The sequence below is a fragment of the Camelus dromedarius genome, chromosome 8 (genome assembly GCF_036321535.1).
Source record: "Camelus dromedarius isolate mCamDro1 chromosome 8, mCamDro1.pat, whole genome shotgun sequence".
Lineage (NCBI taxonomy): Eukaryota > Metazoa > Chordata > Mammalia > Artiodactyla > Camelidae > Camelus > Camelus dromedarius.
The window spans coordinates 21,312,035-21,325,744 of NC_087443.1; the positions used below are offsets into that span (position 1 = coordinate 21,312,035).

At 38.3% G+C, this 13,710-nt stretch overlaps 1 protein-coding gene across 1 annotated transcript in view; it reads left to right on the forward strand.

Moving 5' to 3' along the window:
* Window positions 1-7,718, forward strand: part of BMPR1A (bone morphogenetic protein receptor type 1A) — a 128,771-nt gene extending 121,053 nt beyond the window's left edge. The window contains exons 10-13 of the mRNA XM_064487967.1: window positions 424-721; window positions 2,407-2,582; window positions 3,584-3,714; window positions 3,802-7,718. Of these exons, the coding sequence (XP_064344037.1) occupies window positions 424-721; window positions 2,407-2,582; window positions 3,584-3,714; window positions 3,802-3,927 (731 nt within the window). The 3' untranslated portion in view covers window positions 3,928-7,718. The remainder of the gene's footprint in view (window positions 1-423; window positions 722-2,406; window positions 2,583-3,583; window positions 3,715-3,801) is intronic.
* The last annotated feature ends 5,992 nt before the right edge of the window (window positions 7,719-13,710 follow it).

Genomic DNA, 13,710 nt, shown 5'->3' on the forward strand with positions numbered 1-13,710 from the left:
AGTTGGCTTAGTTAGAAGCAAACTCTTGGTTGAATATGTTTAACTTTATTGTTTTAATGTGTCCGCTCCTCAGTTTGAAATGGAGAGCCTTTTCCACATCCCTTCTCTGTAAGTTCTTCATGCTTAGAGATTCATGTAGGTTAATAACATTCCCCCAGGTGATTGCATGATACGTGATCTTTATTTAGTCATATTATTATCGTTTTTATGATTATCATTATTTTAAATTAATTACAGAAGTGTAGAGTTATATGTGTAAATGGCAGAAATAAAAATTTTTGTAACATTTCCAAGAGGTTTTGTCAGATAAATTTTTATTATCTGTACATGATACCTAAATTATTCTCAGTGTCCTGAATGAGCATTCATTATTCTTCCTAACCACCTCTGGTAACTAATTTTTTTAACTCATTAATTGAGCAGGTTTTATAGCAGCAGATATTAAAGGTACAGGCTCCTGGACTCAGCTCTATTTGATTACTGATTACCATGAAAACGGATCTCTCTACGATTTCCTGAAATGTGCTACACTAGACACCAGAGCCCTGCTCAAGCTGGCTTATTCGGCTGCCTGTGGTCTGTGCCATCTGCACACAGAAATTTATGGCACTCAAGGAAAGCCTGCAATTGCTCATCGAGACCTAAAGAGCAAAAACATCCTCATCAAGAAAAATGGAAGTTGCTGTATTGCTGACCTGGGCCTTGCTGTTAAATTCAACAGGTGAGTGGTTCTTTGCCTGTTATTTTGAAATTATTTTAATATCCTAAAGATATTTACCTGTTTGTATTGAGGACAGTGGAATTCCAAACATGTATTTGTGCTTCTGTAGTAATACAAATAAATAGTGTGGGGGGGGTTTATCTTAGTGTTTTGTTGTTGTGTTTTTTGTTTTTTATAAAAATTACATTCTACTCTGCATAATTCTTGATTTCCTACTTTTTATTGTCTTACACATCCTTCTATTTCAGCTTATATAGATCTACTTCATTCTTTTTAACAGTGTTGTGCAAAGTTTGACATTTTATAGATGTACTATATTTATTCCGTCTATGACCCAACTGATGGGCTTTAAAGTTGCCTCCAGTTTATCTCCATTATTTAAAAAATGCTTTAATGAATATTTTATTTTATCCATATATAATATCCCTGAGTACTTGTACAAGTATTTCTTCATGATGGAGTCCTAGAGAAGGGGCTAGCTAGACAAAGAATATGTGCATATTAAATTATGGTGTATTGCATGTTATCCCCTTAGAAAGCGTGCGCCAGTTTACACTCCCATAAACAAGGCATAAGTATGCCGTTTCTCCCCCATTACTGGGTATTGTCAGTATTTTTGAACAATGAGAATATAAGATTTTTTACGAAGCCATTTAAATTGTTTTAATATTGTAACTCTGGAATACAGCAGCCATCTCACATTCCAGAATTCATTTCAGGCCATAAAATAAAAGTACTAGTCTGTAATAAACCAAACATAAAAAATTTTAATCTCTCCTCATTATTACAGTGTCCTAATACTGTGTTTTTTATCAGTGGAGTGTTTATTGGCCCAAATATTCATCAGGTGCTACTTAAGAAAATATACAATACATTATATTAATCTCTGCTTCAGAGTAGTTTCCAGAACTTGCTAGAACTGGGAGCCTAAAAACAAATCATTCATGTCTTCCAACTCTAATATTACTCCATAAATGGAAAAAACAATTAACATGTATTACTAATTGTCAGTATGATTATATAAGCATTACTTAAAATAGAACTAAGTTGGTTGGACCCAGAAAGAAAAAAATGTAATCCTGAGTCACAAAGGATCACATGAGAATGATAAAAGCAAATGATTCCTCTCAGCTTATTTGCTTCTATTTCAGTTTATATAGATCTACATTTGCTTACTTTGGGATATAATTATCTACCACTTCTTTTATAGTCAGTATAATATATTGTGTATATATAGCATATATTTATATTCCGTTTTGTGCCTAAAAAAGATGCCATTTGATCTGAACTGATACGAGGTATTTACTGTCTTTATTTATCCATGTCTATTCATGCTTAGTTTTTATTGCAGACATAGTAACGATTTTGATTAAGAGTACTGCTCCAGACCCTGTTGGGGATGTTATATAATATGGAGTATATATTTAAAGAGTATGTTAATTTTTTTTAATCTGAAAGATACTGAATTTCAAAATATATCTGGCCCCAAAGAGTTTTGATATGGGAATGTGGACATATTAGATAGTTAGATTTTTAATTCATTTAGTTATATATTTAGAAAGAGAGACAGACAGACAGACAGACAGACAGACAAACCCTGACTTCTACAAAATGCAACTAAAATAGAAGATAAAACGATTTTGTTCTTGGCCCTCACCCTGAACAGTATCTGTCTTCTGTTTCAGTGACACAAATGAAGTCGATGTACCTCTGAATACTAGGGTGGGCACCAAACGCTACATGGCCCCAGAAGTGCTGGATGAAAGCCTGAACAAGAACCATTTTCAGCCCTACATAATGGCTGACATCTACAGCTTTGGCCTGATCATTTGGGAAATGGCCCGTCGTTGTATCACGGGAGGTAGGCGTTTAGGTAGCATGTTTCTGGTTATGTTTGTGTCCTCATCATTCAAAAAAATAACAGCTCCAGTTATATACTTTAGACGTCATGTACGTCAGGGATCCCCAAGTCCACTGCCCAGTTCTGCAGTTCCATTAGAAGGGCTCAGCATATAGTTGTCCTCACAGCTAAGCTGTATTACAGTGAAGGATACAAATCAAAATCAACCAAGGGAAAAGGCACATGAGACAGAAAGTTCAAAGGAAATCGGGCACAAGCTTCCAGAAGTCCTCTCCCAGTGAAGTTGCACGGGATATGCTTAATTCCTCCAGCAGTGAATTGTGATAAGTACGAAATTTTGTCATCTAGGGAAGTTCATCAGAGGTTTAGTATCCAAAGATTTTTTTGGACGCTGATCATGAGGCAACTCTGCCTAGCATGTATCAAAATTCCAAACTCCTAGAAAGAAAACAGGTGTTCAGCATAAACCATATTGTTTGCACGGAAGTCTAGGTACATTGGCCGCCCTTATCATTTAGGGAAAGTTTTAAAAGAGTGTAGGGATCTGTTTACCAGGCGGGTTCCCAGACACCAGCCAAATGCCAGCCTTGCAAGCAGGCCTTTTAAGGATAGCAATCTCAGGTCTGTTATGTTAGCTCTTTTTTGCATATCATGTTGTCTTTCTACCACAGAGCAAACCAAAAATAGAAACTTTGTTGACTAGTAGAAACAATTGTGTACATAAATAATTAGATTAAAAAATTTAGGGTGAGTGGTTCCCCTTGCTTATTTTAAGAACTATCGGTATGTCCAGTGTGGACAGGTATGGTGGGAGTAGAGGAAATAATTAGACATTAGAAAAAGAACATATATTTGCCATTAAAAGTGAATCATCAAGTCTATAATTTTTTCTTCTTGATGTAAGAATCAGTTGTAGTTCCCTAGTTCAGTAGGAGGTGTTGAATGGATTACTTTGTCCAGCCACCGTTTCTGTGCCCACTGTGTTTTCTCACTTACTGCAGGGATAGTAGAGGAGTACCAGCTGCCATATTATAACATGGTCCCCAATGATCCATCGTATGAAGACATGCGTGAGGTTGTGTGTGTCAAACGTTTGCGGCCAATTGTGTCTAATCGATGGAACAGTGATGAAGTAAGTGGAATTCAGTCCCCTGAGAAAGTGATTGCTGAATGTCGCCAAAGATATGTCCCCGTTCACTACGTTCTCTTTACTTTTCAGTGTCTACGAGCAGTTTTGAAGCTAATGTCAGAATGCTGGGCCCACAATCCAGCCTCCAGACTTACAGCTCTGAGAATCAAGAAGACGCTCGCCAAGATGGTTGAATCCCAGGATGTAAAGATTTGAGAGATACATAATCATGAGGAGAAATTCAGACTGCAGGAACTGTTTTCACCCAAGGAACGGGTGAAACTAGAGTAGAATAAGGATGTTAACCTGGTTCTCAGATTCCTTCCTCACTACACCTTCACAGGCTGCTAATATTCAACCTTTCAGTACTCTGTAGAATACAAGCTGGGAACTTCTAAACACTTCATTCTTTATGTATGGACAGCTTTATTTTAAATGTGGTTTTTGATGCCTTTTTTTTTTTATTGGGTTTTTATGAACTGCATCGAGACTTCAGTCCTGATTAGTAAGTCTCCAGTCAAACTCTGGGTACTGAATTACCTGTTCATAAAATGGTGCTTTCTGTGAAAGCCTTAAGAAGATAAATGAATTCAGCAGAGATGGAGAAATACACACTTTTGCCTTCTACCTGAGGAAATTTAATCTGTTTGTATTCTGCCTTTGTAAACAGCCTATGGATTATGACCTGTTTGGGATACTGCTTAGTTTATGATAGTTTGTCATGCCTTGCTAACGGGGGGTGTGTGTGTGTGTGAGAGTGTGTGTGTGTGTGTGTGTGTGTGTGTGTGTGTGTGTGTGTACGTACACATGCATACCAGGATTCCTCTGCTGCCATTTGAAATTAGAAGAAAGTAATTTATGAATGCACAGGAAGCTGTTGGTGGCTGTTGGTTTTGTGCTTTAAAAAATGCATTATCTGACCAAGATTCGCCAATCACGTAAAAGCCATTTACCTTGCAAGTGACCTAGCTTCTCCACCAACTTTATTTTTTAACATTAAAGTTCGATATAAAGGCCAAAAGAAGTTTAAAGTGTACGTAAATTTGGACTGTTTTCCTCCCACCACAAACTTTTTTGAAGGGTGTGATGATTATTTTTGTCATGAAAAGCATCCAAAGTTGGAACTTCCAATGCCATGACCCTTCTAAAGAAAACGCTTCTTTTTGAAGTGAATACTAATTCCTGCATTTGATAGCAATGTAAGTGCCTGTCACCATGTTCTGTATTCTTTATTCTCAGTAACTTTTAAAAGGGAAGTTATTTATATTTTGTGTGTAATATGCTTTACTTGCAAAACACCTGCTCCTTTACAACCATATTTTATATATGTATATACATTCATACTGTAGAAACCAGCTCATGTGTACCTCACATCTCATCCTTAGGGGAAAAAAAATTAAAAGATCATGAGAAAAAAATGTTGTAAAATAGAACTACATGTAAATTTTCAGAATTAATTCAAAGTAGTATATCAAACCTAGGACTTTAACTTCAGGTATACACTTTAAGACACCATCATCTCAGTTTTCCTTTAAGAAAGGATCCTCCAATTAGAAATTTCTATTTCAGAGTTAATATAAATTTATCAACAACTGTTTAGACACTTAAATCATTTGACATTTTTGGTTTTATGATTCCTGTTCCGTAAGTTTGTGAAGACAGTGAAGAGTCAGGCGAAGAAGTTCACTGTCTGGTCAGTACTTACATCTGTACACACAGCTCTTACTCGGCACAGTGCTCCACGTTTCATGGATGCCTTGTTTTTCCAAGAAGTAATTCTGATCTGCTTAAACTTACTATGCTTCGTAATGCGTTTTAAATATTAATGTCTTAGCCTGAACAAACAACTCATGGGTGCATAAAGTGAGAGTTTTCTTTGAATATAACATAAAATAAATGTGATTATATGACAGCATAGTAAAAAAAAAACTTCAAAGAGTAGGAATCAGAGCATGTATCCATCCATTATCAAAAATCTGACTGACATTTAAGGATGAAACTCATATTTGTCTGTACATCAAATTTCATAAAGCTGAAACTTGCTTTAACAGTTTTGACTAAGTTTAATAAGTTTCATCTCACAAAGTTTGTAGTATTCATCAAGACAAGTAAATTTATATATTAATAGTACTCTATAAATCGCAATTGCTCTTTGAGCATGTTTTCCCCATCTCTATACTGAGAAATAAAGATATTTTAATTTAAATTGCCATGTGATTTAAGAATACTTATGTGCTCTGATCTACTTAGTCTGAGGTTAACCTTGATTTTTCATTTGGTAAACTATAAATCTTTAAAATAATTTGTTACCTTAAAAAGGAAAAATGTAAGGAAAGGCAAAACTGTTCTGAGAAATGTTGAAATATTATGTGGAAGCAAAAAAATTACAGATAATATATAAATACAAGACCATTATAATGATTTTTTAAATTAAATTGATCTATGAAAAGTAACACCAAGAACTCACTTTAGAAACTTGTTAAATAAACGTATTTTCTAATACAACATAGACATGTTATATGTATAACATGTTATTTAAAAAGCAAATGATGCCATTTCAAAATCCTAAAGTCTAAAAGAAGTTGCATGAAACCAATTTTTTTCTCTCCTTCTGTTACTCTTACTCTAAAATTTCTAGGTTCATCCACTAAGTGAAATGTTTAAAGAGGAAGAGGAAGTATTACACTGGACCATAGATAATTTGTAAAACTCTAGAAGCCATTTGGTCCCACTTACAACTTAGCATCTTAAAAACGTGTGGCTTCTGTCTGTCATCCCTTTAAATAACTAAAACTTAAAAACCAAAGCTACTTGAATATAACAAAAGTTAATCCTCCCTCAAAGGAGATTCTTCTTCTGAATTCTCTTTTATCCTGGTAAACATCTCCAGAATTAAAGGCACACTGGGATTGGCTTCAGTGTGTCATTTCTAAGCCTTTCCTGTACTTTCTTACTAGACAAGTTTCTGAAATACATAATTTGAGGCTAATTTCTGGAAATGTTTTCACAAAAGATATTTCAGTCAAAATTTTTGTTGCCTTTCCAGTGTTCAGAGCTGTTTTTAAACTTAGAAAGTGACCTATAGTTTTTGAAAATTATATTTTCCTAGAATGTACCAGATTTTTTATTTATTCACTCTAAAAAATACTCATTACCTTTCTTCCCCCAGGTGCTTTGTTTCTGTTTAGAACAAAATGCAATACAATGTTTAAAGAATCATGCATCTGTAAGTTGGCCCAAGATCAAATTTGATGTTGAATAATTTAGGCAAGATTTTATAAATTAACTTAACCTATGTTTCTTGTCATACATGTTTTGAAATGTTTCTAAATATCTAAAATAATTTCAACTGCAGAAATATGAATTCTTTTTTTTTTAAGAAAAGATTGTTGCAGCTCTTGTACTGTTTAAAAGTGGTAATATTTATTCTTTGTGTGGGTCAGATGTTAAAATAGCAATATAGCAGTTCATCTTCTTGCCGCGGTGCTGTTATGAGAGTCACAGTGAAAACTGCAGAGAGCTGACGTGTTCATAAAAGCCAAATTAAATCTAGGGTAGCAGCACATGAAGCTACGTGTAATGATCGTCCCATAAGGAAAGTATGTGAATACTGCTTTTGCGAAGGATTAGATATATTATTGTAATTTTAGCTTGTGCTCTGTACCATGCTTTCAATGGAATTATTTAAGCCCTTTTAGTGACTGTTGTCCTTGCCCATTTAAAAACTAAAATGTAGTATATATTGTATAAAATCAAAGTATCATTATAGCTTAATTAGGAAAGTTGTACATAGACATTGAAAGAAGGGTTAAAAACAGGCAGTTTTATTATGCAATTGTAAAACACCAAAAATATAGACTCATCTTTGATATGTAACACACTAAATGTATTTTGTACAGCATCTGGTTTAAAAGGTGCCTTATTAAGTTTACCATTAATTGCTTTGTTCTATAGATTACATCCAATGTATCATTTTTAAGTAAATAACCTTATTTTAGTATACTTTAGTGATGTGTTTTGTGATACTTGAACTATACTGTGTATCAGAAGTCACGTGTCTGGTGAGATTTTTATAACGGGTAAGTTAGTATACATACAGGTGTCCCTGAGACGTGCCTTTCAGCTACCAGAAACCCACTATGGGACACAGGGCGGGTAGGTGACCACACACTCTTCCCTTTGTATAGAGAAGGTAAAAACCTGTTATAGTGAAGGGTTTTTTTTCCTTTGAAAAAGAAAAAAGAAAAAACATGTAAAACAGGAAAGAATAAAGAAGTAAGCAAAATCAGTTAAAATCCTATTGCCAGGTGTTACCACTGTTAACATTTGAATTTTCTTTTTGATCTTTTTTGCTGCTGCATATTTTTTTACAATGTTAAGATCATAGTATGTCGGTATATATCCACTGACAACGTAACTTTTAAAAAAATTGACTACATAGCATTCCACTAAGTTGATGGGACAATTTATTTTTGTAATTTCCTGTTGAATATTTGGGTTATTCCCATTGTTTTGGGAAATACAACCAATGTATTGAACATCCTTGTACATAAATTTTAATATATTTAGTTTCTTAAATTATATTCCTAAAAATGGAACCAATGAATATGGACTTTTAAAAGATTCTTTAAGGTGAAAAAAAGAAATCTGAGGTTCTTGATAAATAATGGCCACGCTGCTGCCCAGAAGGGCTGCTCACTTCCACGCCTAGCAGCGGTGTAAGAGACGCTCATCTCACTCACTGCCACTGCCTGGCCAGGTAGCTTCTCCCAGGTTCCTCCTCTTTTCTGCTAACAGGGTGCCAGGTTCTTGCGTGTAACTAGCTTCTTTTAGTTAAAGTGACGGAATCCATTTATCCGGCCTTAAGGTGTTCTTGCTGCAGCAAATGCTTTTTTTTTTAAGCTTAAACTTCAGGGAAGTTAAGGAAGCCCTCCTCCTGCGGCTGTACCGTCTTCCCTCCTGCACTCGCTCACCACCTCTCAGAGCTGCTTTCAGCTGAGTGTAAAGTCACTCAAGTGTGCCTCGTGATGCCTTTTCCTAGTTAAATGTGTTAAATCCTCATGAAAGATTTGGGACTAGTGAGGTCTCCCCCAACTGCCCCCACCCCCCCAGCAGGGGGAAAAAAATGCATGTTTGAAGATAGCCTATTACAAATTCCTTACCGGGATCCTCATTTAGTGTCAGTATACGGTGGTTTCTTGAGACAATAGCACGCACTCTGACACAGCTTGATAAAGAAGAAAATCGAATTTCCTGGGCCTTTCAGGTGCTCCCTGGCTCTTTTTCCATCTATAGAAGACTGGCCCCCAAACTGGATAAATATATCCATTTTTCCTCCCTTGCATAATGTTGCTCTCACTGATTAGTTGAAAGAGTGACTCCAAGGTTTCTAGAGTAGACGTTAAATGTTCTTCCGGAATAGTCTGATCCTTGTTGGTAATTTCAAGCAGATGCTGATTCAGTCATCAAGTCTTCACTCACTCAGAGAAATACTGATGTGCCTGTTGCTAGTGCGTGGACCGTTTCTGGCACTGCATGCTTAAGTCAGATGCATATTCCTACAAGAAAGCCTTGTTGCAGCCTTGGAGCAGTGCAGCCTTGACTAAGTGGACGTGGTCCACTGCGGACGGCTAGCCGGGAGCACAGGCAGAGGCTACCTAATGGCAGTGGCACTGTTACAAATCACCGGGAGTTATACCCTTGAGCTCAGGGTAAGAGCAAATGGGCAGGTCACCCTGAAACTGAGAATCGGGAGGAGAAACGAAGTTGAAGTGCAGAGGTGCGTGAAGGAATATTTCAGACAGAAGCAGAGACCAGGGCTGAAAGGTTAGTGCATAATTATCTTTTGAGGTAGGAGTTGTTACTCTCTTTTAGATGCAATATGCGTGGCCTGCCTGTTTCTCCTCTGAACTTCATCTTCTTGGTCTTTGTCCGGTTACTTTCCCTCTCAGTGCTCCACGTGTGCTCAGAATGAAATTCAGGGTGATTCCGGAGGCCCCTATACCCACCTCACTACCCAGATCCCACATTCTATACAGGGAATCTAAAATGTTACTGCTGTTTAAAAGTCAGTGTGAAATTTTTGCATTGAAAGTATTTCTAAGCTAGAGGAATTAAAAAGAGTTTGGGTTTTTTTATTTTTTTTTTTTAAGGGGGAGCCATTTTTGAAAGCAACTTTAAAATCAGTTTGATGAAACATCTGTTGCCCTGTTCTCTGTTACTCTCCTGTGTTACAGAAGTCCAAATGAGTGTTGAAGAAACAAAGAATTGAAAGGCTGTGGCAAAAAAAGACCAACACTAAGGGGAGGCATTTCAATGGAACACTAAAAGCAATTGTCACCATTTGATTCTGCCTTCATACTTGGCTAGCAGTTTGGGTGGCGATTGAATCCAACTCTGAAGGTACCGCTGCCTGCTCTTCCAGCGCCCTGTGGCCAGTAAAAAGTCCAATACATGTCTAAGTCACTCCTTTCTGGTTTAACTTATTTTTTCATTCAAGAAGTGTAGAATTTGGGGGGACGGTATAGCTCAGAGATAGAGTGCGTGCCTAGCATGCATGAGGTCCCAGGTTCAATCCCCAGTACCTCCACCAAAAGTAGTAAATAAATTAACCTAATTACCCCCAAAAAAAATTTTTTTTAAAAGAAGCATAGAATTTGTTTCTGATGTTTTGAAGTTTAAACTTACCATGTCTAGATACATTCATCTGTTACTTAGTCCTAACTGGGTCCTTTTCATCTTTCCTTAGATCTGGGAGCTTTTCTTCCATTACTTCTTTACTCCCTTCCCTTTTTTCACTCTCTTTCTAGGACTTCTCTTATACAAATACTAGGTCCCCTGGATGTTTCCTGCACATTTCTAAGCAGTCTCTTATGTTTGTTTCACCCTGACTTCTGCTTTTCAGCCCATCTCCTGAGTATTTTTATTTCAACAAATTTTATTTTAACGTTATTTGTATTTTCAAAACATTAAGAGCTTCCCCCCAAGTTGCAAAAATAATATAAAGAATGCAACGTACCTTTCACCCAGATTCATAACCTCTTACATTTTGTCACAATTGCTCTGTTGTTCTGTGTGTGTACACACAAAACTACACATCCTTTTTTCTGAACTACTTAAGAGTTCAAAGCTACAGAGCTCACGCCTCTTTATCCCTGAATACTTCAGGGATATTCTGTTACATAACCAATTATGCACAATTACCAAAATCAGGAAAGTTAACATTTACACCATAATCTGCAGACTTTATTCAAGTTTTGCTAGTTGTTCCAATAAAGTCCTTGAGCACATTTTCTTGGTCCAGAGTCTGCCTGGGACCTTGCACTGTTGTCAAGTCTCCTTACTCTCCTTTAATCTGGAACAGTCCTCCAGCTTTTGTCTTTTGCAATACTGACATTTTCTAGAGTAAAGGCCACAGATTTTGCGGACCTGATGTCTGGGTCCTTCTCGAGGCATCCCATCAGGGGCCGTGGCTCCAGCGTGTCCTCTCTCTGATGATGTGACTGTCGATCACTTGTTGAAGGTGGTCCTCACCTAGTTCCTCTACTGTGAGGTTATCAGTGGTTACAAAGGGACGATTTTCTAATACCAGTATTACATCTCCATTATTAATTGGCATTCTGCTGTAAGGAAGAATGCTCCCTTTCTTGTTTATTTTTTATTATCACTATGGACTGGTGGATTCTTATTTTATTCAGTAAGCTATCATCTACTAGGTCAGTATTTGTTGTGGTGCTGAAACTGACCCAGACTTGGCTACTGGGAGTTCATCAAGCTGGCGCCTGAGTCCTTTTGACACACGTGTGTCATTTTTGAGTGTGTCTTGCTTTGGGGCACATTAAGAGGTTCAAAGCTCGTCTGAAACTTTCCTTGCCCCGGCCACGGAGTCAGCCATCTCCCCAAGGTGCTTTGGTTCCTTTTAGGGGAGGGCAGTATTTAGAAACCAGGATCTGGGTGGCAAATCATCAACGTAAATTCCCAGTTTCCTGTACTGTTTCCAGAGATCGTATATCCCCAAATTTTCAGTTTGTTGAGTTTCAGAACCTCTTTCTGCAAATGTTTGGCAACTGATTATCTGTGTGAACCCCTGCTCACCTCAGGTCTGTGTTCCTCATCTTCTTGGCTTTATCAGGGAGGATGGGCCTAGCTGTTAGAGCAAAAGTAAGAAGTAATCCTTTCCTCTCTTCTCGCCTACTCAAGACGGTTCAGGCTTTCCCCACTGTTTGTTTACCTTCCCTGCCCAAGAGTTTTGTCACTGTTGGGCCTGGTTCCGGGGAGTTTTCTAGATGCAGGAGGATGGAGGAATGGCACTCAGGCTAGAGCTAGGGGAAGAGTCTTTGATGTTTTCAAGATAAACATCAGGGGAGACCAGAGGAGCTTCAGAGTGTGAGAGGAGAGGAGAGTGTTGAGAAACAATTTTTTAATAGACCATCTATCCTCTTCACAGTGTTTCTGAAATAGAAGTAAAGGTCACAGTTGTTTCTGACATTGTGTTGTGGTTTGTGGAGACACATCTCTGGATCCACTCCTGGGGGGTCTTGATTGCGATCAGGTTATACGTGTCTTCTGGGCGTGGGGGGGACTTGCCTCCAAGAGTCAGTAGCTGCCCTGCGAGTGGGAGCTCAGGCCTGACCAGCAGTGCTCTAGCTCGAGACAGAGGCCACTGCTGCCCGCTGCTGGGCACAGGCGAGGGACGGCTGGGGCTGACCGCCCGCTGCCTTGACTGCCCCTCCTCCACGGCTCCCTCAAGTGTATCAGCGGCTGAGTTTGGGGCTCCCCTGAAATCACTCCCATCTCTCAAATGTTTGGGGTTATGATTTCCTCCTGCTAATTCATTTTGTACTTGCTCCCCTCTACTTCCTATTTTTCAGGAATTACTGAAATTTCCTGATCTGCTTATGGTACCCTTTCTTGTTGTTTAATGATGTTTTTTTATTGCTTTACTTTTGTGTATTTTTTTTCCGTCAGGTTTAGAGATAACACTCTGTGCTCAGGCCATTGTCTTGTTCTGGGTGCTACAAGTGTTTACACACTGGCCTGGGTAACTGGGGGTAGGGGTGGGGTCTAATTGAGGGACACTCAGTCTCCACCCAGAGATATTAGTGGAGATAAGAAATCTATCAAATGAACTTTAGAATTCTTGCTAATCTGGGGTCCGTATTATAGAAGTGTTTAAACTGAAAATTTGCACTTAAACTTGATAATTAAGGTTTTGTGAAATTTGCATGGAAAGCACCCAATTTAAAAGAATCATTGTTTTTCCAGTTCTAACCCCAGAAACTTCCGGAATGACTCATCCGTGCTGCTGCCAGAGCTTACCAGTTAGCACTTTCATTAATAACCTTCCTATTGAAGAGCACCGGCCGCATGAGGGCTGGCAGACATGCCCCTTACAGAGGAAGTCAATTCACTCTGCTTATTATGTGCAATAAATTCCAAATGAAAATCTTAATTAATAAGCCTGTATTACCCTAATATTTCCACTTAGTCATCAGCACAGCCTGACCAGTAAGAGCAGGATTGAGGAGAGAGAAGAAACAGCATGGTCGTTCAAGCAGCCAGGGTGACCCGGTACTGGCTGTCTAGCCTTTGGTCAGGGGTGGCCCACGTACATCACGCCTTGGGTCAGGACTGGTCTTGGTCACTAGGCTGTGCTAGGTGGGAGGCCCTGGCCAGAGGGAAGGGCAGGTAGGCAGGAGTTGAACCTGAGGTCAAGGTAATAAAAGTAAGACTACTTGGAGCTGTTAGACTAACCACCTGGTACTATAGACGGAGAAGTTCAAGAGAGGTTGTGATTTACCCTGCGGTCAAACCGTCAGTGGCAGAGTGGCCTGGCACACTGTTCCTTTTAACACTGATATGTTAGCGCATTGAGCACACCATGTTTAGTGGTAAATTCCAAGGGGCAATTATTGGAATTAATGAACCCTTTAAAACAATCAGAAGGGCTGGGAACTTTGTTAACCCTGATAACCAACTCCGTCCTTTTTCAATACCCAG